The 26018-nt window shown below is 44.0% G+C and overlaps 1 protein-coding gene across 2 annotated transcripts in view; it reads right to left on the bottom strand.

Moving 5' to 3' along the window:
• The window catches only part of ubac2 (UBA domain containing 2), a 206402-nt gene extending 180910 nt beyond the window's left edge, over positions 1 to 25492 (bottom strand). Inside the window, exons 1-4 of one of the 2 annotated variants that reach the window (XM_048533305.2) lie at positions 25378 to 25492; positions 16137 to 16264; positions 7598 to 7717; positions 3595 to 3701 (exon numbers count right to left, since the gene is read on the bottom strand). In XM_048533305.2, the coding sequence (XP_048389262.1) occupies positions 3595 to 3701; positions 7598 to 7717; positions 16137 to 16264; positions 25378 to 25408 (386 nt within the window). In that variant the 5' untranslated portion in view covers positions 25409 to 25492. The remainder of the gene's footprint in view (positions 1 to 3594; positions 3702 to 7597; positions 7718 to 16136; positions 16265 to 25377) is intronic. The other variant, XM_048533306.2, reaches the window with a different exon arrangement.
• Positions 25493 to 26018: the final 526 nt, after the last annotated feature.

The raw sequence follows: 26018 nt of genomic DNA on the forward strand, positions 1-26018 counted from the left end.
GACTCAAATTATGTTGCACAATGAAATGCTTTTGAAGAGGGGCGACTATAGAAATGCAATAGTGTGTCGCACCCCACACATCCACAAGAATGACCAATTTATCTGCTCTGGTGGCAGAAAGAAAGTTAGTCAGGGCTTCAGGCAAACGTAATTCTATAAAATGCTCTGTTAAACTGCTCTCAGCAAGTCTAACCTGAATAAATGCTTACACACTCTTGAATATTTGGTACTGAAATGATGCCTCTTTGTAATTTGACTATTTACCATCATGTTACTGGATCATCAAGTCAAGACATGTAACACGTCCAATGATCTATTCAGTTCAAATCTTGAATATATGAGCTCTCACTCAATGGCTCCTTACTGAGACTTGATCTAATATCAATGCATTGAGGGCAAGATAATCCCAATCTCAGTGGGACAAACCATCTATCGCCTTAAGCGATGGGATTTCAAGACTGAGAAAGAGACAGGATGATAGAAAAGAAAGTTGTGTGACCATAAGACTACACGGTACAGGAGTAGACCACTTGTCCCTCAAGCCTACTGCAACATTCAATAAAATCATGCTTGATTCGACATTCCTCATGTCCACATTCTTGTCTTTTCCCATAATACCTGATTCTCTAACTGAACAAGATGAAATTGAGGTGTGACTTAAATCAAGAACAGAAGGAAATACAACGTATGAGAAAGGAAAACAGGATTAAGCAAACAATAGAAAATAATTTTTTAAAAATCTAAAATGTTTAAAAGTACCAGAAGAATTTATTTCTAGAAGAATGAGATTCGCCATTCTAAACTCTAAATCACATTAAGTGATTCATTAACTGTGGCTTAGTAAAAGGGTATTTGTGCAATCAATTATGATGCCTTATTTTCTGTGGCTTATTTAATAGGCAATAATTGAGTAGGGTCTTATCAATAACAAGCAAACAGTGTGGTCATACAAATCAAGCAGTAAGATCTTGAGGTTTATTATTCACATTGATGCCTTTCATCCACTGAATTTGCTGGTTGATTTACATGTTAATAATGGCATGCCTCATCAGCTCACCATTCTGTTTTTAAAGATTTGGCCCAATGTATCCTGTTATTGCCACCAAGACACAAGAGCCTGAAGGTAGTGGAGAAATTAAGATTAATCCCCAATGTAAGCTTACGTACAAGAATGATATTTTGACTTTTTAGCTTTGACAGGAAGTAGGATTTAACAGAAGTGTAGAACCGAAATAATACTGGAACATTTCTTCAAATTAAAATCAGCACCGAAGGATATGAGTTCAAACACATACAATACAAATTTAAGGCAGATCTCAGGGGAATCTCTGCCACACAAGGACAGACCGACAGTTGTAACTGTTAAGGCGATAAAAGCTGGGACTATTTAAAAGACCACTGGTTGTTTTCATGGGGAAAGTTTGCATTAAGGAATTGCTAGCAGGATGGATAGTCTAAATGGCCTTTACCAACCACGTAAATTTTTGATCTCACACTGATGGGTCTTTGAGAATCAGTAATTTAGTTTGAGCTCTGTTGAATATAAACAGATAATGCATCGGCTGCTGCTTTGCAAAAGTGAAAAATGTTGAACATTTACTACAACAAAGATCACATTTATAATGTGCTTAACCAGGAATGTGTGATGCAATTAAATTGGCACTTGAATGTTCTTGCATATTTTGCAAATATACAGCACTCAAAGACTGTTAGTCAACACACCACCCCAACAATTTCACAGAAAATTTCCATTTCAGGATTTGCATCACAAGTGGATTTATTGAAAAATTATATACAGCAAGGAGGTGAATTGCGCAATATTACAATTTGAAATAAGCAGAACTTAATTCAATATACTATGATACTCACTATCCTACCTATATCACAACTCCATTTTGGGACACAAAGAAAAATGCATCAATATTCTACAATGGTGTCCATCATCAGAGACATAGATTTCAGAGCTATAATAAATTCAAGGAGCATCATTTCTAGAGTTATTTAAAGAATTATTACATTTATATAACACGTCTCACAAAGTTGCAATGCCCTAACGTACTCCGTAGTCACAGAAGTTTATTTGAAGAACAGTTACTGGTACAATATAGGAAACGTGGTAGCTCATTTGCCACTAACATTAAGTCCAAAACTGCAGACAGCAGCAAGGAACCCAGGAGGAAGGACTATAATGAAGAAATAATAGGAAGGCCACACAAATAGCAATATGATAAATTACCTGATAATCTGATTTAGTGATGATGGTTAAGGATAAATTATGGGTTTGGATACCAGAGAGAACGTCTTTGAAATAATCTCATTGAATCTTTTAACATTCATTCTGCAAGATTCATAGGCCCTTGGCCCTAATATCCATCTAAAATTAAATATGACCAAAACTGTATGCCTTTTATCAAAAATCATGATGAGTTCTTTAATGGGTAGCACGGTGGCCCTGTGGTTAGCACTGCTGCCTCATAGAACCAGGGACCCAAGTTTGATTGCACCCTCAGACGACTGTCTGTGTGGAGTTTGCACGTGCTTCCCATGTCTGTGTAGGTTTCCTCCGTGGGCTCCAGTTTCCTCCCATCATCCAATGATGTGCAGGTTAGGTGGATTGACAATGCTAAATTGCTCGTAGTGTTCAAGGATGTGTAGATTAGGTGTGTGAGAGGAGGATGGGTCTGGGTGGGATGTTCTGCGGGTCAGTGTGGACTTGTTGGGCCGAACGGTCTGTTTCCACACTGTAGGGATTCTATGATTCTATGTTCACCTGTACAAGCCTTGACTTAACCCTTGAAGAATCAGCAGTAGTTCAATGGGTAGTACTTGTACCTGAAGTTTCAAGTACCACTCCAAAAAGTTGAACACAAAATTCTGAACAGGTAATCCCAATACAGTACTGAGCACTGTGGGGTGTTGAGAGATTCAGTGTGACCCTATTTGACTCTACACGTGGATATAAAAGAATCCCATGGATATTCTAAAGAAGAGCAATGGAAATCCTAACCAGATTTCTCAGCTAGCATCGTCACTAAAACACACTATCTTCCCATTAACATGCTGCTGTTGTGGGCCAATTCACTGTTGCTTTTCTACATTACAACAGTGACTACATTTCACAAGGTTATAAAGAACTTTGGAACCTCTTAAGGTAGCAAAAGATGCCATATAAATGCAAATCTTTCTTTAAAATCTCATCCAAAACCCAGCAATACAACCCTCACAACAACCCAAGAGATAGGAGCTGGCCTAGTGTTTATTACTTGAGCCTTCTCCACCATTGTCCCCAGTTCCCTTGACTCCCAAAATGTATCAATCTCAGGCTGAAAAATACTTAGCAACTGTGCACCCATAATTCTCTGTAATAGACAATTCTAAGCTTCCAAAATTGCTCCTCATCTTCTCACCTGGCCTTATTTTGTTAGATTTTGCCCCTCTAATTCTGGACCCCATGTTTATTACACTTATGTCAGGTGAGATTACTCGCTTACATCTTGAAGTAGACTAGGGAAGTGCGAATCAGGTGAAAAGAAGGCAGAAGTAACTTGTAATTTCCATGGAACAAAATAAAACAACAAATTAGTATTAACTTACAAACCAGATGGCAAGATGTTCACAGACATGTCAAGTGTATGGTGCAGGGCTTCCACTAACACTAAGTCCATAACTGCAGACAGCACCCAGGAACCCAGGAGGAAGGACTATAATGAAGAAATAATATTCAATGTTGCCAACTGATAATTAACACAAATAATTAATTACACAGACAGAAGAGCACAACACTTTTCAAGTTTGACTTGCAAACTCACACCATGGCAACAGTGCATGCTATCTACATTCTTATGAACCTTTCTGATTTTCAAGTTGCACTGCAACAACCTACCAAATTTTTTTGACAGCACCTTCTAAGCCTGTACTTTTAATCCCGAAAAATTATGACACTTCCTCACTAACAGTACTACAGTGTGCCTGCACGACACAGGCTACACTGGTTAAAGAGACTGCTATTAATCACCTTCTCCAGGACAATTAGAGATGCAGGACAAATGCTGGCTTTGTCAGTGATACCCAAATCCCAATTTTTGTTTTAAAAAGTCCCAAATTATTTCCTGCAATTAAGGTATTCTAACAAACCACTACAATTCACGAAGTGTGTGTGAAAGAAAAGTTGACAGGCTTTTTTTTTAAAACTTGCATATTTATCTACTTTGTGTTTTTTCATTCATTCCCGAAATGTGGGCGTTCTCACCAGCACCTCATTTTCCACTTGGGGACCCTGCAGCTTTCTGGGATGGCTATCAAGTTCATTTAAGCTCTACTATGTCTTCACCTCAAGCCCCACAAACCAGGTCTTGTCATCACAAGGTCTGCTATTATACACCATCATTGTTACCCATCAACAATCCCTACTAACAGCTATTCACCCTCCTGGCTGGATTCTTCTCTGCTCCTTTGTCTGTCTAAATGTTCTTCCTTCTGTTCGGGCTCTATCCCCACCTATGGTTTACTCTTTACCCCCTGCCCCCACCCTATTATCTGCATACAAACCTACATTTTCCAAGCTCCCACCGGTTCTGAGGAAGGGTCACTCGACCTGAAAGTTACTTTTGATTTCTCTCCACATTTGCTGCCAGACCTGCTGAGCCTTGCAAGCAATTTCTAATTTTGCCAGCAATTATTACCCACACATAGTTGCTCTTGATCTAAGTGGCTTGCTAGGGCCATCTCAAAGGGTAGATAAGAACCCGAGTTAATCATTTTGCTGTGGTCTGGGCTCACACGTAAATCAGACCTGGTAAGGTGACAGATTTCCTCCCTGAAGGACATTGGAAAAGGAGATGCATTTTTACAATAATTGGCAATGGTCACTAATAGGCTAGGTTTAATTCCAGATTTTTATTGAATTACAATTTCACCATGTCTCAAGAATAATAGCCTAGATAGCCCAATGACATTACCACTTTACCACTGTCTATTCAATAGCTTCAACACAACAAGAAGCCAAAATATGCAAAATGGAATGTATACAAAGAATTCTTTCTAGTGAACTAACGTATCAGTGAGCTCAACTATCAGTAACCCAGGCCAATTGTTCTCTGTTTCAGAGATAGTAGGAACTGCAGATGCTGGAGAATCTGAGATAACAAGGTGTACAGCTGGATGAACACAGCAGGGCAAGCAGCATCAGAGGAGCCGGCAAGCTGAATTTTCGGGCCTATAACCTTCTTCAGAAATGGGGAGGGGAAGCAGGTTCTCAAATAAAGAGATTGAGAAGGGGAGGCAGGTAGAAGATGGATAGAGGAGAAGATAGGCGGAGAGGAGACAGACAGGTCAAAGAGGCGGGGATGGGGCCTGTAAAGGAGAGGGTAGATGGGGAGTTAGGGAGGGGATAGGTCAGTCCAGCGAGGATGGACAAGTCAAGGGGGCAGGATGGGCCTAGTCGGTAAGGGATGGGGGTGGGGCTTGAGGTGGGAGGAAGGACAGGTTAGGGAGGCAGGGACAAGCTGGGCTGGTTTTGGGATGTGGTGGGGGAAGGGGAGATTTTGAAGCTTGTGAAGTCCACATTGATACCATTCGGCTGCAGGGTCCCTAAGCGGAATATGAGTTGCTGTTCCTGCAACCTTCGGATGGCATCGTTATGGTACTTCAGGAGGCCCAGGATGGACGTGTCGTCTGAGGAATGGGAGGGTGAGTTGAAATGGTTCGCGGCTGGGAGATGCAGTTGTTTAGCACGAACCAAGCATAGGTGTTCCACAAAACGGTCTCCAAGCCTCCGCTTGGTTTCCCTAATGTAGAGGAGGCCACAACGGGAACAGTGAATACAGTATACCACACTAGCAGATGTGCAGGTGAACATCTGCTTGATGTGGAAAGTCTTACTGGGGCCTGGGATGGGGGTGGGAGGGGAAGTGTCGGGGCAGGTGTAGCACTTCCTGCGTTTGCAGGGAGAAGTGCTGGGTGTGGTGGGGTTGGAGGGAAGCGTGGAGCGGACTAGGGAGTCACGGAGAGAGTGGTTCCTCTGGAAAGCAGATAAGGGTGGGGAGGGCAAAATATCTTTGGTCGTGGGGTTGGATTGGGCATTTTGGCAGGACCATCCTCTATGCCAATTCCTTCGCCTCCCAGGATGAGGCATTCCACTCCCAAACATTTCAGATGTCCTTGTTTTTCAAGGCCTGCAACTTGCTCCCTTCAGTGATTGAGAACGCCCTCGACCATGTTTCCCTCATTCCTCGCAACTCATCCCTCACACCCGCTCTCCACAATAACAACCAAAACAGAATCCCCCTCATCCTCACGTACCACCCCAAAACCTCCCGATCCAATGCATCATCCTCCAACACTTCTGCCATCTGCAACCCGACCCCACCAAAGATATGTTTTCCTCCCAACCCTTATCTGTCTCCTCTCCACCTATCTACTCCTCTATCCATCTTCTACCCGCCTCCCCCTCTCTCTCTATTTATTTCAGAACGCCCTTCCCTTCCCCCATTTCTAAAAAAGGGTCTAGCCCGAAATGTCAGCTTTCCTGCTCCTCTGATGCTGCTTGGCCTGCTGTGTTCATCCAGCTTTACGCCTCGTTCTCTCAATTTTTCTCTAGTTTCCTGTATTAATGTGAGAAATATAGTACTGTAGCTGCCACGCCACTGTTTCACCTTGTGCTAATTTTAATGTTTTACAATTTTCATGTGTTCTACACAGGTTGTTAACAGTCTATTCAAATGATTCTTGAGCATGAAACAACACAATGTGTAGGACTGTAACTTTTTCAGATATGTCACAGCAACTGACATACTATTTAATTTCATCGACTTGATGTTCATGTGAGGCAATGGAACTGTTTTTTGGCAACATGATCTCTCTGATCATACACAACGTGCTCTGTTCCATTGCACCCCAACAATATACCTTAGTATGTTCCTCAGAACTCGTTCTATACTGTGACATTTCTAGTCAGCGGCTAACCCCATCTCCTTGTTTAAGCAAACCATAAAGAACCTACATTTATATCGCACCTTTTAATGCACTAAAACATCCCAAGATGCTACAGGGATTATAATCAAATAAAACTTTGATACCAAGTCATACGAGGCCAGATTATGACAGTTGACCATAAACCTAGTCAAAGGGGTAGATTTTAAAGAGTGTCTTAGAAGAAGAGAGAGATATGGACTGGGTTAGTGATGAAATTCCAAAACCTGGAATCTCAGCAACTGAAATCAGGTCTGCCAGCAGTGGAGTGATTAATATTGGCGATTCACAGGAGATCAGAACTGGAGAAATGCAGAGATCTTAGAGGGTTGTTGGCTGGGGGAAGTTACAGAGATAGGAAGGAGAAAAGCCACAGAGGATGTGGAAACAAGGATGAACATTTCAAAAGTAAGTCTGTGAAAGACTTGGAGTCAGCATGCGTGAAGGCCACTGGCTTAACAGAACTTAGTCTGAGAATAAGAGCAGCAGGTTTAGCTGGACCCCAGTCAGTGGAATGTGAAAAACATTTCGATCCAAGTTTCAGAATGAGGAAACTAGACAAGATACAAAGCATTCTAATTTACGGTGATGATAGAAATAAACTGAAGTTTAAACAAATAATACGTACTGCAAATTTTCGGCTACCATATCTTCTTTCAAATATTCTAAAATTGTATATTAGAAGGCAACTGCAGAATAAGTCTTTTAGGTCGAGGTAAATAATCCTAGCAGAGATGATTCTCCATGCCTAAAAGAGATCAAAAATCAGAAATTTAAGATAATAATCATATCTAAGGTTCGGCAATCAATGCTTTTATGGACACCGCCTACTTTGTGTGGCCTCCTAAACAAAGTTTGATCAATTAAAAGGGAGTCAGAAAGAAATGTTACAAATCTAGTTACTTCCTTAAGACTGATCCTGGCCTCTTCTGAATCCCAATTTTAATTACTCTGCCATTGATGGCCCTGCCTCTTGCTGTCTCGACCCTCCAACTCCATTTTAATTTGGTTCTCTCCTTCTTTTCCCACCCTCCCCTGTATTTGCTGGTGGCAATGTTTGTAACTTGTTAATTCAATTGGTGAAACAGGTGATTTTGTGGTGAATCTTTCAAAAAAAAACCCAAGTTCTTTTCCCTCAATGCAGAGACTAGTGGGCAGGTCAGAGGAGTTCTTTGTGGGCCTTGCTAAGGTAGCCATCAACAGGTCCAGGCAATACCCCACTGCCCACTCCACTTCTTTGGCTACATTCAAGTTCTTACAGAAGGAGCAATGCAGTGTTCATCAATACCCTTGAGGCCTTCAGAGTAAAGTAGGTATCGATGGAAAGGAATGCAGTGGCTAGAGTGCATCATCCCCCGTTCCAACTCTATTTTAATTTAATGGGCAGTGCTTGCAAATTGTTGATTGTTTAAATTTGTTAACTGGGTGATTTGCAGTTGGGTTTAGAAGAAAATACTCAAGTTTATGATTTGACAGGCGGTTTTAAAAAAGCAGCTGTTGTGGTACAGTGGTAATGTCTCTACTTATGGGGTAGGAGGCAAAATAAAAACCTGAGTTGTGCACGTTGTATCCACCAGCACTCTCGAAACTTTTAGAGAGAGTTGGCACCATGGTGGCTGGAGTGCATTATCACCCCCCGACACTTTTGGTTAAGCTCCCCCTTCGTGTTCCTAACCTTTCACTGTTATCATTGTTGTCGCACTGCTTCTTATGGGCATTGCTGTAATTTATTTGTACCGCAACAGCTGTAATTTGCTTGTTTATTGGATTAATTGGGTGATTTGATGGTAGACTTTTTTCAAAATAAATAATTAGACTAGGTTTCTTATTTGCTTAATTCGTTAACTGGGTGATGTAGAGGTTTCATTTTCAAAATGAAGAAAGACCTGAATTCTTGCCCAGTAAGGAGCTGTGTTCTGGGTATGTTCAGAAACATACAAGATAGGCGTAGGCCATTGGATCGCTAGGGCTTGCTCCACCATTCAATATTGTCATGGCTGATCACCAAGCACAATACACTAATCCCACCCTCTCCTATATCCTTTCAATCCCTTCAGCTACAAGAGCCATGTCTAGCAACCTTCTTGAGAACATAATGTTTTGGTCTCAACCACTTTCTGTGGTAGTAAATTCCATAGGCTCAGCACTCTCTGGGTGAAGAAATTACTCATCTCAGTCCTACAAGGTTTACCCTTTATCTTTAAACTGTGACACCTGGTTCTGGGTTCCCCCACCATTGGAAACATCCTCCTGCAACTAACCTGTCCTGTTAGAATTTTATAGCTGTCTATGAGATTCCCCCTCATTCTTCCAAATGATGGTGAATGCAATCCTAAACAACTCAATCTCTCCTCATATATCAGTCCTGCCATCCCAGGAATCAATTTAGTAAACCTTCGTTGTACTCTCTCTACAGCAAGAATATCCTTAGGAGACCAAATAAAGGACTAGATAACAGACCACACAAGGAGACTAAAACTGCACATATTTTAGGTGTGGCCTCACCAATGCCCTATACAACTGCAGCAAGACATCCTTGTTACTCTACTTGAAACTTCTTGCTTTCAAGACCAACAATTTACTTTTTTTTTAACAAAGTGCCGATTGCATCTGCATGCTTACTTTCAGCAACCGATGCAGGAGGACACTTATTTCCTGTTATCAATTTACAGCCATTCAAATAATAATCTGCCTTCCTATTTTTGCTCAGTGAATAGCCTCACATTTATCCAAATTATACTGCTTCTGCCATGCATTTAGCCACTCACTACAACATCTCTGCATCTCTACAACATAAGCTGCAGAGCTGGGCTGAGAGGTGGCAAATGGAGTTAAAAGCGGACAAGTGTGAGGTGATGCACTTTGGTAGGAGTAACCGGAATGCAAAGTACTGGTCTAATGGTAAGATCCTTGGTAGTGTAGATGAGCAGAGAGATCTCGGTGTCCATGTACACAGATCCTTGAAAGTTGTCACCCAGGTTGACAGGGTTGTTAAGAAGGCATACAGTGTTTTAGCTTTTATTAATAGAGGGATCGGGTTCTGGAACCATGAGGTTATGCTGCAGCTGTACAAAACTCTGCTGCAGCTGCACTTGGAGTATTGCATACAGTTCTGGTCACTGCATTATAAAAAGGATGTGGAAGCTTTGGAAAGGGTGCAGAGGAGATTTACTAAGATGTTGCTGGTATGGAGGGAAGGTCTTACAAGGAAAGGCTGAGGGACTTGAGGCTGTTTTTGTTAGAAAGTAAAAGGTTGAGAGGTGACTTAATTGAGACATATAAGATAATCAAAGGGTTAGGTAGGGTGGATTGGGAGAGCCTTTTTCCTAGGATGGTGACCGCGAGCACGAGGGGGCACAGCTTTAAATTGAGGGATGAAAGATATAGGACAGAAGTCAGAGGTAGTTTCTTTACTCAGAGAGTAGTAAGGGTATGGAGTGCTTTGCCTGCAACGGTAGTAGATTCGCCAACTTAAAGTACATTTAAGTCGTCACTGGACAAGCATATGGATGTAAATGGAATAATGTAGGTTAGATGGGCTTCAGATTGGTATGACAGGTCGGCACAACATCAAGGGCCGAAGGACCTGTACTGTGCTGTGATGTTCTATGTTCTATCTCAATGCACACACCTCAATTTAGCTTTGTATCATCTGCAAACTTTCAAGTATTACATTTAGTTTCCTCATCTAAATCATTAACGTACATTAGATGGATTAGCTGGAGTCCTCATACCTATCCCTGCAGTATCCCACTGGTCTCTGCCTGCTACTCTTTTTTTTCCTTCTGCCTATCTCAATACATTATCCCCAGTCCCTTGAGCTTTAATTTTACTTTTTTTATGCAGAAATTTTGTCAAAAGCTTTCTGCAAGTCCAGATTGACCACGTCCACTGATTCACCTGATCAACTGTACTAGTTATATCCTCAAAGAATTCCAGTAAATTTGCCATGCATGATTTCCCTTTTGTAAATCCACACTGTCTGATTCTACCACTGTTTTCTAAGTGCTCTGCTATGAAATCTTTGATAATGGACTCTAGCATCATCTCACTACCAACGTCAGATTCACTGGTCTATGATTCTCTCCCTACCTCCCTTTCTAAAGAAATGAAGGTCGAAACTAACATTTATGCTGAACTATAGACTGACAATAAAACCCTTCTAAATCTCAAGTTTTTTTGTGCCTAATTCAACACATCTGTTAACCTGGAGGAAGGAAAGGGAAAAAGAGAAAGGAGGTAAAGGAAACAGGGGAGGGAGCAAGAAGACAAGATGGAGGAATAGAATGGGGAGAGAAGACAGAGTGGAAGAGCAGGAAGGAGGCAAGGATGACAGACCAATTGTTTTTTTTCCTGCTTGAAATTTTTGTACTCATTATTCCTGGTTAGGTAAATTTACTTTACCAAGTTGTAATTTTGGAGTTTTCATGGGGTGTTTAATATGTTTATTTTTGAGGACGATCTTGATAAGTGAGATGTAACTAAAAGAAAGGAGGCTCACCAGGGATATAAAAACCAGCAGAGGTCCCAAAAGACCAATTTTGGCACTATACAGGACATTTTACGAAACACACAATAGGCACAAAATTTCTTGCTCCTCACCCAAATTTATTGTTGGATGACATGGTGCGTCACCTAATTTTGTAAACTATACAGCAGAAGACCAGCTAGTCTCTTATACTCCCAAATTGCGTTCTAAAGTATCAATTTAACCAGATATCCAAACCAAACGAGGCAAGTTGTTATAATTTTACATCCTGATGTGCAGCAGCAAAACTTGTGCATTAATGCACTAGCTCTCCAGACTATGGTTTTACTCTGATGAAGGGTCTAGGCCTGAAACGTCAGCTTTTGTGCTCCTGAGATGCTGCTGGGCCTGCTGTGTTCATCCAGCTTCACACTTGGTTATCTATGGTTTTACATAATACTAATTTGATGGAAATATAATAATTTCATCAGCTAAAAGAAGAGTTGTTTGGAATAGAGATTTTCGTATAGAGAAAAATGCAATTATTCACATTTGCCACAGGGTTTTACTGATAAAGAGAGAATTACCTTCAATATATATAATTTGATAATTTTACATCGTGGGCCGAAGGGCCTCTACAGATTGCACTGTTCTACAATATATGCATGAATAAAAATAAATTCAGTGCAAACTTTAGGTGTTAGACAATTTCTGAAATTGTAAAAATGAAAAATCATCAAATCCACCTGCTTTATTATCACAAAACCATCATTCCTTTCTAGGGCAAATACAGTGTAAACAAATATTTATTTTCAACCTCAGTGCACTTCTCAAAAGTTTAGGCTGTGCCAATGTGCTTCACAGCCAATGAATTATTTGTGAAGTGCTGACGGTGGTGTAACCTACATGATGTAATGATCAACTGTGCATACTAAGGTCCAGCAAATGGCAATGAGATAATTTGTTATAATAATATTGGTTAAGATACAAAGTTTGCACGCTTTTCAAAACAGTGTTGTGGGTTCTTTCACATCTATCTGAGGTAATGGACTTGTTCCTAGGTTTAAAATCTCATCAAAAGACAATGCCTTAACACAGCAGTATTCCCTCAACACTGCACTAAGAGTCTTCTCTTAGGTTGTGGGTTTAAGTATCTGTTGTGAAACTTTAGCCAAATACTTTCTAAATAATAACAAGCTGCATTTGTCCAGTTTATTGTCTATAGGAAAATGTCCCTAAATAACTTCACAAGAATTTCAGCAGACAAAAATCAACAAAATAACAAAAAAAAATTCCTCATCACACCTACCCATTGGCCAAATAAGACTCCTTGTTACCTGAACTTCCGTGTTCAATGCATTCCAATTTTTGTTTTAAATCAGTCTGTCTCATAATTTGAATATAAGATAATCAATCTGGATTACCAAGTGACAGGCTGATGTTTCACTTTAGGTTTCAAAATGGTCAAAAATATTTGGCACGTTGAGTCCATCAATTAAGATACAGCTTTTCTCACATTTACCCACACGGTGCATGCTATCAATTATTAAGTTTAAGTGACATTCATACATTACACTCTAGCAGAATGTCATAATATTCAAGTTGGCTGTTTATCCAACATTTGATAGCCAAACTAAGCAGGTGAGAACAAACTCACACTGACATCTGTTTTAGGCAAATATTTATTTTGATATCAATCATTAGACTTTAAAATTTAAGTCATGGCGTACAGGAAGTTTTTGATACATGATTATTTTGATTTCTCTTTGAAATCATTCATATTTTTAATTTTAAACATTCTTATTCAATATTAAAGAATCGCACGATAATAAAATGTGAGGCTGGACGAACACAGCAGGCCAAGCAGCATCTCAGGAGCACAAAAGCTGACGTTTCGGGCCTAGACCCTTCATCAGAGAGGGGGATGGGGGGAGGGAACTGGAATAAATAGGGAGAGAGGGGGAGGCGGACCGAAGATGGAGAGTAAAGAAGATAGGTGGAGAGAGTGTAGGTGGGGAGGTGGGGAGGGGATAGGTCAGTCCAGGGAAGACGGACAGGTCAAGGAGGTGGGATGAGGTTAGTAGGTAGCGGGGGTTGCGGCTTGGGGTGGGAGGAAGGGATGGGTGAGAGGAAGAACCGGTTAGGGAGGCAGAGACAGGTTGGACTGGTTTTGGGATGCAGTGGGTGGGGGGGAAGAGCTGGGCTGGTTGTGAGGTGCAGTGGGGGGAGGGGACGAACTGGGCTGGTTGAGGGATGCAGTAGGGGAAGGGGAGATTTTGAAACTGGTGAAGTCCACATTGATACCATATGGCTGCAGGGTTCCCAGGCGGAATATGAGTTGCTGTTCCTGCAACCTTCGGGTGGCATCATTGTGGCAGTGCAGGAGGCCCATGATGGACATGTCATCAAGAGAATGGGAGGGGGAGTGGAAATGGTTTGCGACTGGGAGGTGCAGTTGTTTTTTGCGAACTGAGCGGAGGTGTTCTGCAAAGCGGTCCCCAAGCCTCCGCTTGGTTTCCCCAATGTAGAGGAAGCCGCACCGGGTACAGTGGATGCAGTATACCACATTGGCAGATGTGCAGCTGAACCTCTGCTTGATGTGGAATGTCATCTTGGGGCCTGGGATGGGGGTGAGGGAGGAGGTGTGGGGACAAGTGTAGCATTTCCTGCAGTTGCAGGGGAAGGTGCCGGGTGTGGTGGGGTTGGAGGGCAGTGTGGAGCGAACAAGGGAGTCACGGAGAGAGTGGTCTCTCCGGAAAGCAGACAGGGGAGGGGATGGAAAAATGTCTTGGGTGGTGGGGTCGGATTGTAAATGGCGGAAGTGTCGGAGGATAATGCATTGTATCCGGAGGTTGGTAGGGTGGTGTGTGAGAACGAGGGGGATCCTCTTGGGGCGGTTGTGGTGGGGGCGGGGTGTGAGGGATGTGTCGCGGGAAATGCGGGAGACGCGGTCAAGGGCGTTCTCGATCACCGTGGGGGGAAAGTTGCGGTCCTTAAAGAACTTGGACATCTGGGATGTGCGGGAGTGGAATGTCTTGTCGTGGGAGCAGATGCGGCGGAGGCGGAGGAATTGGGAATAGGGGATGGAATTTTTGCAGGAGGGTGTGTGGGAGGAGGTGTATTCTAGGTAGCTGTGGGAGTCGGTGGGCTTGAAATGGACATCAGTTACAAGCTGGTTGCCTGAGATGGAGACTGAGAGGTCCAGGAAGGTGAGGGATGTGCTGGACACATCTGCCAATGTGGTATACTGCATCCACTGTACCCAGTGCGGCTTCCTCTACATTGGGGAAACCAAGCGGAGGCTTGGGGACCGCTTTGCAGAACACCTCCGCTCAGTTCGCAAAAAACAACTGCACCTCCCAGTCGCAAACCATTTCCACTCCCCCTCCCATTCTCTTGATGACATGTCCATCATGGGCCTCCTGCACTGCCACAATGATGCCACCCGAAGGTTGCAGGAACAGCAACTCATATTCCGCCTGGGAACCCTGCAGCCATATGGTATCAATGTGGACTTCACCAGTTTCAAAATCTCCCCTTCCCCTACTGCATCCCTCAACCAGCCCAGTTCGTCCCCTCCCCCCACTGCACCACACAACCAGCCCAGCTCTTCCCCCCAACCCACTGCATCCCAAAACCAGTCCAACCTGTCTCTGCCTCCCTAACCGGTTCTTCCTCTCACCCATCCCTTCCTCCCACCCCAAGCCACACCCCCCGCTACCTACTAACCTCATCCCACCTCCTTGACCTGTCCGTCTTCCCTGGACTGACCTATCCCCTCCCCACCTCCCCACCTACACTCTCTCCACCTATCTTCTTTACTCTCCATCTTCGGTCCGCCTCCCCCTCTCTCCCTATTTATTCCAGTTCCCTCCCCCCATCCCCCTCTCTGATGAAGGGTCTAGGCCCGAAACGTCAGCTTTTGTGCTCCTGAGATGCTGCTTGGCCTGCTGTGTTCGTCCAGCCTCACATTTTATTACCTTGGAATCTCCAGCATCTGCAGTTCCCATTATCTCTTAAAGAATCGTACATTCATTCTGCCCAACATGCTCTTTGGAAAAGTCATCCAATCAGTCCCACTCCCCAGCTTCCAGTTCTTTTGCCAATTGCCTTAAATCTGCTTTCTTGTTCCTCTGATGTTGCCTGGCCTGCTGTGCTCCTCCAACTTCATATTGTCTTATCTCTGACTCCAGCATTGGCAGTTCTTACTATCTCTGCCTTAAATCTGTGTACTTTGGTTACCAAGTCTTCTGCCATTTGAAATGGTTTCTCCTTACTTATTCTATCAAAACTCTTCATCAATTTTAAATACTTTTATCAAACTCCTGTTTCAATAAAGCTCTGACTACATGCTCAATAGGTCAGTGATTTTCAAATACTTTTGCTTGAAAAGTCCACTTCTGAAAATAGATTAGTTAATTATGAACCCATCCATCTAATTTGTAATACGACGTAGTTATGAAATGAAAATGCAGCTTGTTAAAAAAAAATTTATATATCTTTTAAGAAAGCAGGGATTTACCTGCACATTATTCCAACATTCCTCCACTCCAGCTTCCTGGCTTTATGCAATAAGATGGAGTTGTCACACTCCACTCCCACTTGCACCTTATTTTTCAGCATCTCAGAAGTCTCCATGAACTTCAGTTTAGAACTACGACAATCAAAGTACTGTCAAATAAGACATCACAGAACTTACCTGTTGATTTTGTTTTATTGCTTGTAGGTTATAGATGAAATACTGTTGGTATTGCTGAAGAGGTACAGTTAAAACAAAGGCCAGTGTACTTAAGATCACCATTAGACTCTTGGATAGGGGGGCTTTATCTGTAAAATAGAAAAAAAATTGAAAGTGTAATATAGAGAAGGATATTTCATAAAAGATATTTCTTTTTCCCATTCTCTAATTGATAGAATTTATCATAAAAATTCCCCTAACCAAATGAGTGTAACTCATTATACTTGCTTGTATCAACATGTCATCAACAAATATCTCAACACTGACAGCCCATTAAAAAGTATAGGGCATTCATTTACAGCAAAGAAACAGGCCATTCCACGAAACTGATGTATCATAGTGTTAATGCTCCATACGAGATTCTTGCTAGCCCTCCTCATTTCACCCTATCAGCATAACAGAAGAAAGCACAGCATGAAATGTGGTTGCTCAGTTTGAATCGGTGCTGGCTCTTTTGAAAAGCAAACCGATTAGTCTCAATCTCCCAGGTACTTGCACTTTTTTTTAACCTTGTCCATCTGCCCCTTTCGTTCTCATTTACCTAACTTGTATCCTCTTATTTGCACCTAAGCTACTGTCTTACCTGCTCCACGAGGTGAGGAGTTCCATGTTTCACCACTCTCTACGTAAAAGAGGTTTCTTCTCAACTCCCTGTTGGATTTTCTCCGATGATGATTTTATAGTTAAGGCCTCTGGCTTTGATCTCATTCACCAGCACACCTGTTTCCCTGCATCTTTGTTTCCAAGAATTTCAGCATTTTATGGACCTCTATCAAGTTATCCCACAGCTTTCACTTTTTTGGAGAAAAAGACCCAAGACTGTTCAATTCATTCCACTTGACAGGTTACTTAAAATTAATAAAAAGCATTACACCATCCTACTGATCCCCACAGAGGAAATCAGAAATATATTTAGGTCAGAGTGTCATTTATGCCTGAGACAAACTAGGCTGACACTCCAGTTCCAAAAACAAAGGAAAGCTGCACCATTGGAGGTAACATCTTTTATAAGGTCCAATTTTCTCCCTCAAGTAGAATATATATGTGATTATTGATCAATTCACCATTCTTCACCGTGAGTTAAATCATTTAATTGACTGGCTCAGAACTCAAATTATCTTGAAATGCAAAAATGTGGTCTGAATTAAACTACATGATCTGCGCAAGAATACGGCCAGCTTCCTAAGAATCCTCTGCATTGCAATAGTACACTATATATGCCAAACTGTTCAAGCTTGGAAATATACTTATGCAAATTTAAGAGTATTTAAGATGATCTAGCTTTCTGTAATCACTGCTAATTTTAAATATTAGAAACCCTAAAATATGTACATATTTACATTAGCAGGGGAATCATTTCCAGCTGCAACAAGCATGATGAAATTATAAAGACTTATGCTTACTTTAAAGTTTGCCATCAGAGTGAATTACTCTGTAAGCTAACCAGATGAATTAATTGATGACAATTTTAAAAGTTGATAGGGTACATAGAAAGAAACTATTTCCTCTGGTGGGCATTGGGAATAGGACTGAAGTCAACAGGGCACAGGATTATAACCTTAAAATGTGAGCCAGACTGTACCGGAATGATGTCAGGAAACCCGTCATACCAGAAGTAATGGTGATATTAAATTCTTATCCCCCAAAAAGCTGCTGAGGGTCAGGTGTGGAACTTTAGAGCTGGTCAAAAGCTGCTTTAGAGTTAAATACTGTCTGCTCTTGCTCTGTGAAGTGTACTGGGACATTTATCTACATTAAAGGTGTTATATAATGCAGCAAGCTGAAATTGGTGACATCACCTGATATCTTGGAACTCCAAATAATTGTAATGAAGTGGCATATTTCTATCTTAAGGGGTCAAATGTATTTTATTCCTTTGTTTTACACATCAATCCTGTTCCCAATCCCCACCGGAGGAAATAGGGTATATAAACAGAAACTTTAAACTTCTAAAATTGTTATCAATTAGTTCACCTGGTTAGCTAATTGAATACGGACAAAAAGTTTGGTCAGAGGTAGATTTTAAGAGCTGATTTAAGGTAGAAAGGTGGAGAGATTTAGGAAGGAAATTTTGCGGCTTGGGCCATTGGTAGCATAAGGCATGGCTGCCAATGATGGAACAATTCCAATCAGGGACATGAAAACAACCAGAATTGAACAAGTGCAGCTATCTCAGAGGGTTGTAGGGTTGGAGGAAATAACAGAGATAGGGGAGGTACAAGTTCGTGGAAGGAACAAAACACAACAATATGAATTTTAAAATTGTGGCACTGCCAAACCAGGAAACAATGTAGTTCAGCAAGAACTGGAGTGAAGATTGAACAGGACTTTTATTTGGTCGCACATAGCACTAAATCACAATACTGAACTAGAGATGATACTGTGTTGAAGATCAGGTACAAAATTAAATATTGTTATTGGGTATGCAGGGAACAGATGGTGCGAGGGTTGGATTTGTAATCTTTGGAATTTAGAAAATAAAAGTGTAGACTTTATTGAAACATGTAAGGTTCTTAGTGGCTTGACAGGCAATAATTGCAAAGATGCAGGTTTTAAAAAGTCCAGTAACTGATTAAAACTAAATTCCACACATATTATGGAGTTCAATCTTGGAATTTTGAACTAATATCAAAATACTGCATTGTCTCTCTGCAAGTGACTATACTGGTTTCTTTCACATTGTGCCCACTGAGTAAAAGGAAGGGTGCTCAGTTTTGTACCCTATCTGTACAATGAAGGAACTGTTCACAGTTAAGTATTGTCCATTTTGTGAAATGGTTGTTCAACACATTGCTGTTATCAATATTGGCAATCAGCAAAACTCTTCAATTCCATGGGCATCACACAGGGCCCAATTCTGTCCTCAATCTAAGTTCAAAACACAAATGGGCACTCTGGTTACTAGAGAAAATGTCCATGTGACATGTGAGCATTCAGCCCACTGAGTCTGCTCCACTCATTCAACGGGATCATGGCTGCTCTGATAATCTTCATTTTCACTTGTCTGTCTTACCACCTTCACTGATTAAAAACCTATCTCAGCCTTGAATACATGTAATGACCCACAATCTACAGTCCTCTATGGAAATAGAATTCCACAGATTCACTACCCTCTGAGAGAACAAATTCCTCATTTCTGACTGAAGTAGACAACCCTTTACTCTGAGTTTATAACCTCTGGTCATAGTCACTGCCACAAGGGGAAACAACTTCCTTACATCTAGCCTGTCAAGCCACTAAGAACCTTACAGGTTTCAATAAAGTCTACACCTTTTTTTTCTAAATTCCAAAGATTACAAATCCAACCCTCGCACCATCTGTTCCCTGCATACCCAAAATCAACCCAGTGAACTTTCTCTGAACTGTGTCCAATGCCCATATATCTTTCCTTAGATAAGGGAGCCAAAACAGTTCATCGTATTCAGGGTGCGGTCTGATTAGTGCCTTGTATAGTTTTAGCAAGGACTCCCTATTTCTAGACTCCATTCTTTTTGAAATAAACGTCAATATTCCATTTGCCTTTCTAATTAACCACTGAACGTACATGATTGGTTTGTGTGATTCATACATGAAGACCCCAAACCCCTCTGTTCTGCAGCTTCCTGCAGTCTTTTCCCTAATAAGTAATGTTCAGCTCTTCTATGCTTTCTGCCATAGGCACACATATTTTCCGAATGTTATTCCAACTGTCAGGTTTTCTCCCCACTCACTTAACATGTCTATATCCCCCTGTAGGCTCTTTGTGCCATTCTCATTACTTGCTTTTCCACCTATTTATGCGTCATTGGCAATAGTACATGCACTTCCGTCACCCAAGTGGTTAACATATTTTGTAAATAACTGCAGCATATATAGCCACGTATAGCTACATGTTTCCTTCCTGAAATTTGGTGTAATTGGCTTAATCAATTTAATTTCAAAATCATATAGGGAGATACTGGCCACAGTGTATAATAAAACCTCAAAAACAAATTTCAATTTAAATTTTAGGTTTTATTTTCTTTCATTATAATTCCCCTTCTTTGAGGGCCATCTCTTATTTATTTAGTTTAATCTGGTTTAACGGTTAAGTAAAATATTATAAAAAGAAATTGCCGCGGCCTGACAAAGTGGTAGGAAGCAGACGTATATAATGCTGTATATTATAGTAAACCCATTATCAGGGAAGGTATTACTGCCTGATTTTATACTTCTCTAACTGGGTTGGAATTAACTTAACAGAGTCAAGATTGTTGCCATCTGATCCAGAAATGATGCCACCTCTAAGTCAACTGTGGTGGCCTATTTGGCAATGTCAAAGTCACTCTATCCATTAATGGTTCCTCTTGCAAATCTCATTGACTTTAAATGTACAAGTGCACTTGCGCATAAACTACAAATTTATATTTTTTATATATATTTATATATTTTTACTGTGTGTATGCGATCATTGTTCCACATTAAAGTTTCTTTCTAATTTTTGACTAAAGATTTGAAATTAAAGCACAGTGAACAACAAACTGATAGACTTTTAAATGTGCAGCAATATTTTTGAAGCATGTTTTTTTCTGATAGCACGCATAATTCACAAGATAGTTAGAAATGAAAGAAGAGATAACACAGCAGGCCAGGCAGCATCAGAGGAGCAGGAAAGCTGATGTTTCAGGTTGGGACCCATCTTCAGAAAAGGGGCTTCAGAAGGGTCCCAACCCATACATCAGCTTTCCTGTTCCTCTGGTGCTACCTGGCCTGCTGGGCTCCTCCAGCTCCACACTGTATTATCTCTGACTCCAACATCGGCCGGCAGTTTTTAATATCTCTAGAAATGAAAGAAGTTGTTTTTGTTCAGATATCCAGCAATTCCCACTGATCTTCCTCCAAAGCCATGCAAGGTTTCACCTTCTCAATGACATACCCAATTCTCTATTTCTTTAAATTGCATTCAAGGGCTGTGGCTTGGCCAGCGTTTGTTCCCCATCCTCCACAGCGTTTGAGAAGGTGGTGATGTAGTCACATTACAATTCACATTGAGCAGATACACTACAGTATTGTTAAAAGGAGAGTTTCAGGTTGTTGACCTCTCAATAGTGAAGGAATGGCGACATAGTTAGAAGTCAGGATGGTGTGTCAAGACAGCAATCCTGGAGGGTATTGAATGGGGAGCTTACAAAGTGAATTAAATTGTCCTAGAAGGGATCAACCTACTTGAGTGCTGTTGTGGCTGTATTCATCCAGGCAAGTGGAGAGCATTCCAAGTGCCTTGTTGATGGGTTTTGTTGAAGTAATTAAGGAGAACCTCTTACCACTGGCAGGAAGGTCAGTGAACCAATTTAAAGCAATTGGCAAAAGAGAGAGATGAGGTTTTTTTTTGTTATTCAATGACCCATTCCTACCTCAGCCACTTACACTGAAGCTCAACACAAAGTGAGGCAAAGGACCTCAACTTTTTATTAAGCATTTTATAAACTACTGGTCCAAAACCAAGTTCAGCAACTTTAGCATATAACCAACATTTTCTCATGCTAGGAGCTGGTAGTATTTCTACATTTAATCACCTAAACATCCTCTAGATGTATCTTTATTATTTTTCTTTTTCCCTGGCATGATCATTCTATTTGCAACTTAATCATTCCTACCTCCAACCTTTCATAGAACTTCCCTTGCCTTAATCTAAATCATCCTGCACTGTCCATGTACTGGTTTACAAATGTTAAATCCCTAACTTCCTCTAGATGTGATGAAAGTTCATCAACCAGAAAGTTAGTTTTTCTCTTGGCGCTGATGCTGAATGCCCTTTCCAACATTTTCTACGTTGATGGCTTTAAAAATGTTTTCATTTAATGCGAATCATGATTAAACTTGACATTAAGTTGCCTTATAGTATTTCTTCTGCATAGCATAGCGTGGGTAAGAGCTCTATACATCAGACCACGCGTTTTTGCAATCACCCACAGAGGAAATTAAAAGACTACATTCAGAGATTCCTACATACACTTAAACTAATTCTTTAAATAGCTGAGCACATTAACCACATATTTAAAAGACATTGCTTTCAGGAGACTTTCCATGATGTCTTTATGCATTTATATATGGTGCTTAATTATCCCAGCTTCGGTACTGAAACAAATAATTTGTAGCGTACATTAAGACTACGTCACATCCAAAAGTCCTTAAAGCCAATAAGTGTAGTATACTCAGACTACTTTCACACACAATCTTGCACAGTCAGTAATCTGCTGTAGAGATGAACAAATAGGAGAATTTTCTGCTCCTCTTCAAACTATGTTCAAAGTCATTTGCCGAAGAGGGCGAGAGTCATCTCTGACAGTATAGCCTAAATATTGGGCATGCTTTTGCTCTCTCTGGAGGCACAGACTTGGGTCACGACATACTGTAAGTGCAAAGGTGAGGCCCCATATCTCAGGAAGGATGTACTGCTGGCCCTGGAGAAGGTTCAGAGGACGCTCACAAGAATGGTCCCAGAAATGGAAAGCTTAACACATGAGGAACGTTTGAGGACTCTGGGACTATACTCATTGGAGTTCAGACAGATAAGGGGGGATCTAACTGAAACTTTCAGAATACTGAATGGCCCAGACAGAGTGGCAGTGTGGGGGTGGGTGGGGGAGGGGGGGGCGGGGGTGGGTGGCGGAGGATGGGCGGGGGGTCTGGGGCTGTGGGGGGTTGGGTGTGGGTGGGGTGGGGGGGGGTGGGTGTGGGTGGGGTGGGGGGGGTGGGTGTGGGTGGGGGGGGTGGGTGTGGGTGGGGTGGGGGGGGTGGGTGTGGGTGGGGTGGGGGGGGTGGGTGTGGGTGGGGTGGGGGGGGGGGTGTGGGTGGGGTGGGGGGGGTGGGTGTGGGTGGGGTGGGGGGGGGGTGGGAGGTGTAGGGGGAGTGGGGCGGGGTAGGTGGGTGTGGGTAGGTGGGTGTGGGTGGGGGGAGTGCAGACAGACGGGGTGGGTGTGTGGGTGGGGGGAGTGCAGACAGACGGGGTGGGTGTGTGGGTGGGGTGTGCAAAGAGATTGGGTGGGTGCGTGGGTGGGGGGGAGAGGGAGTGCAGACAGACAGACAGACAGGGTGGGTGGGGTGGGGGAGGACAGACAGACAGACAGGGTGGGTGGGGTGGGGGAGGACAGACAGACAGACAGGGTGGGTGGGGTGGGGGAGTACAGACAGACAGGGTGGGTGGGGTGGGGGAATACAGACAGACGGGGTGGGGGAATACAGACAGACGGGGTGGGTGGGGTGGGGGAATACAGACAGACGGGGTGGGTGGGGTGGGGGAATACAGACAGACGGGGTGGGTGGGGTGGGGGAATACAGACAGACGGGGTGGGTGGGTGGGTGGGTGGGGTGGGGGAGTACAGACAGGGTGGGTGGGGTGGGGGAGTACAGACGGACGGGGTGGGTGGGGTGGGGGAGTACAGACGGACGGGCTGGGTGGGGGAGTACAGACGGACGGGGTGGGGGGGTGGGGGGGTGGGTGGGGGAGTACAGACGGACGGGGTGGGGTGGGGTGGGTGGGGTGGGTGGGGGAGTACAGACGGACGGGGTGGGGTGGGGTGGGGTGGGGTGGGGTGGGTGGGGGAGTACAGACGGACGGGGTGGGGGAATACAGACAGACTGGGGTGGGGGAGTACAGACAGACGGGGGTGGGGGAGTACAGACAGACGGGGTGGGGGAGTACAGACAGACGGGGTGGGGGAGTACAGACAGACGGGGTGGGGGAGTACAGACAGACGGGGTGGGGGAGCAGTGAGTGAAGGGCAGAACAACAGGGCATGGTGGGGGAGTGCAGACAGACGGGGTGTGGGAGGGGGAGTGCAGACAGACAGGGTAGGATAGGGTGGGGTGGGAGCGCAGACAGACGGGGTGGGGTGGGAGCGCAGACAGACGGGGTGGGGTGCGGGGGTTGCAGACAGATGGGGTGGGGAGCAGGAGGTTGCAGACAGATGGGGTGGGGAGCAAGGGGGGTGCAGACAGATGGGGTGGGGAGCAAGGGGGGTGCAGACAGATGGGGTGGGGAGCAAGGGGGGTGCAGACAGATGGGGTGGGGAGCAAGGGGGGTGCAGACAGATGGGGTGGGGAGCAAGGGGGGTGCCGACAGACGGGGTGGGATGGGGTGGGTGAGGTGGGGGATTGCAGACATACAGGGTGGGGTAGGTGCAGTGGGGTTGCAGACATACGGGGTGTTGGGGGGAGTGCACACAGACGGTAGGGTGCAGACAGACAGGGTGTGGGGGAGGGTGCAGACAGACAGGGTGTGGGGGAGGGTGCAGACAGACGGGGCATGGGGTGGGGAGTGCAGACAGACGCGGTGTGGGGTGGGGGAGTGCCGGCAGACGGGAAGTGAGGGGGCGTGGCGTGCAAACAAACGGGGCGGGTGGGCATGGGGTGCAGACAGGCAGTTGGGGTGCAGACAGATGGAGTGGGTATGGGTGGGGTGCAGACAGACAGGGTGGGTGAGGGTGGCGTGCAGAGACACGGATCGGGTGGAGGTGGCGTGCACACAGACGGGGCAGGGGGTGGGGTGCTGACAGATGGAGTGGGTGAGGGTGGCGTGCAGGCAGGGTTCGGGTGCAGACAGACGGGGCGGGTGGGCGTGATGTGCAGACAGGCAGTTGGAGACAGATGGAGTGGTGTGGGTATAGGTGCAGATAGACGGGGCGGGTGAGGGTGGGGTGCAGATAGACGGGGCGGGTGAGGGTGGGGTGCAGATAGACAGGGCAGGTGGAGATTGTCAGACAGACATTGCGGGTGTCTGGGGGATCGTCAGACAGGCATTGCAGGTGTCTGTGGGGAGGTGTCAGGCAGACACTGGGGGCGGGTGTCAGGCAGACATTGGGGGGGGTGTCTGGGGGCGGGTGTCAGGCAGACATGGGGGGGGTGTCAGGCAGACATGGGGGGGGGTGTCTGGTGGTGGGTGTCAGGCAGACATTGGGGGGTGTCTCAGGGTGGTGTCAGTCAGACAGGGATGTAGCCAGGCCTACCGGCCATGGTGTCTGGAGCGGGGTCAGTGTAGGACCCAGACCCTTCCTTTCCTCTCCCTGGGCTCATTGGCGAACCCCGCCCCCAACGAGGCCTCCATATTCGTGCCGCGCTTGCCATTCACTGCACCGGCCCAACCGTCTCCACCTCGAATCGGGGAGAATCAACAGAAAAGTTTCCCATTGCTCAGGACTCCCTGAGCTGCCCCAACTCCCACTCCCATGTCTCGGTTACTCACAGAGGCCGCTGGAACCAGTCCCAGCGAACATCGTCCCGTGGCCCCGCCCACACGCGGTGACCACGCCCTTTCTTCCTCACCCCATCCCCAATGTTGACCACGCCTCTCGCCTTTGACCACACCCTTCCCCGCCAAGACCACCCTTCATCTAGACCCCACCCCTCACTTTGTCCCCGCCCCAACGTCATTGTCACGCTCCTGGCTCTAAAACACCTGCTCGCCCTCGCCCCACATGTTCGCTCTGACCGCGCCTCCCATTCCAGACCCCGCCCCCTCGACCTGATCCTGGAGACTGAAACATTCATTGGGACTGATACTTGTATTCACGTCGTAGTAATTTTATCTGACAATGACGTTTACACTGACTGTGTTTTCTCACTAACAGTATTTTCTACACTAATAACATTAATTACTATTAATTACAATTAATAGCATTCATCACTATAAATTACTATTAATAGTATTCATGTTCATAATTATTAGAGAGCTTGATTTAAAGAGCCATATTTGGCTAATACTAATAGTTCTATTAGTAGTAATAAGTATTTGTTTAATCCGGAACAAAAGGTCATAGTTTTAGCACAAGGTGAAACACTTTTAAAGCAGAGATGAGGAGTAATTGCTTCTCTCCAAGTCATGAA

Source organism: Stegostoma tigrinum, chromosome 6 (genome assembly GCF_030684315.1).
Source record: "Stegostoma tigrinum isolate sSteTig4 chromosome 6, sSteTig4.hap1, whole genome shotgun sequence".
Taxonomy (NCBI): domain Eukaryota; kingdom Metazoa; phylum Chordata; class Chondrichthyes; order Orectolobiformes; family Stegostomatidae; genus Stegostoma; species Stegostoma tigrinum.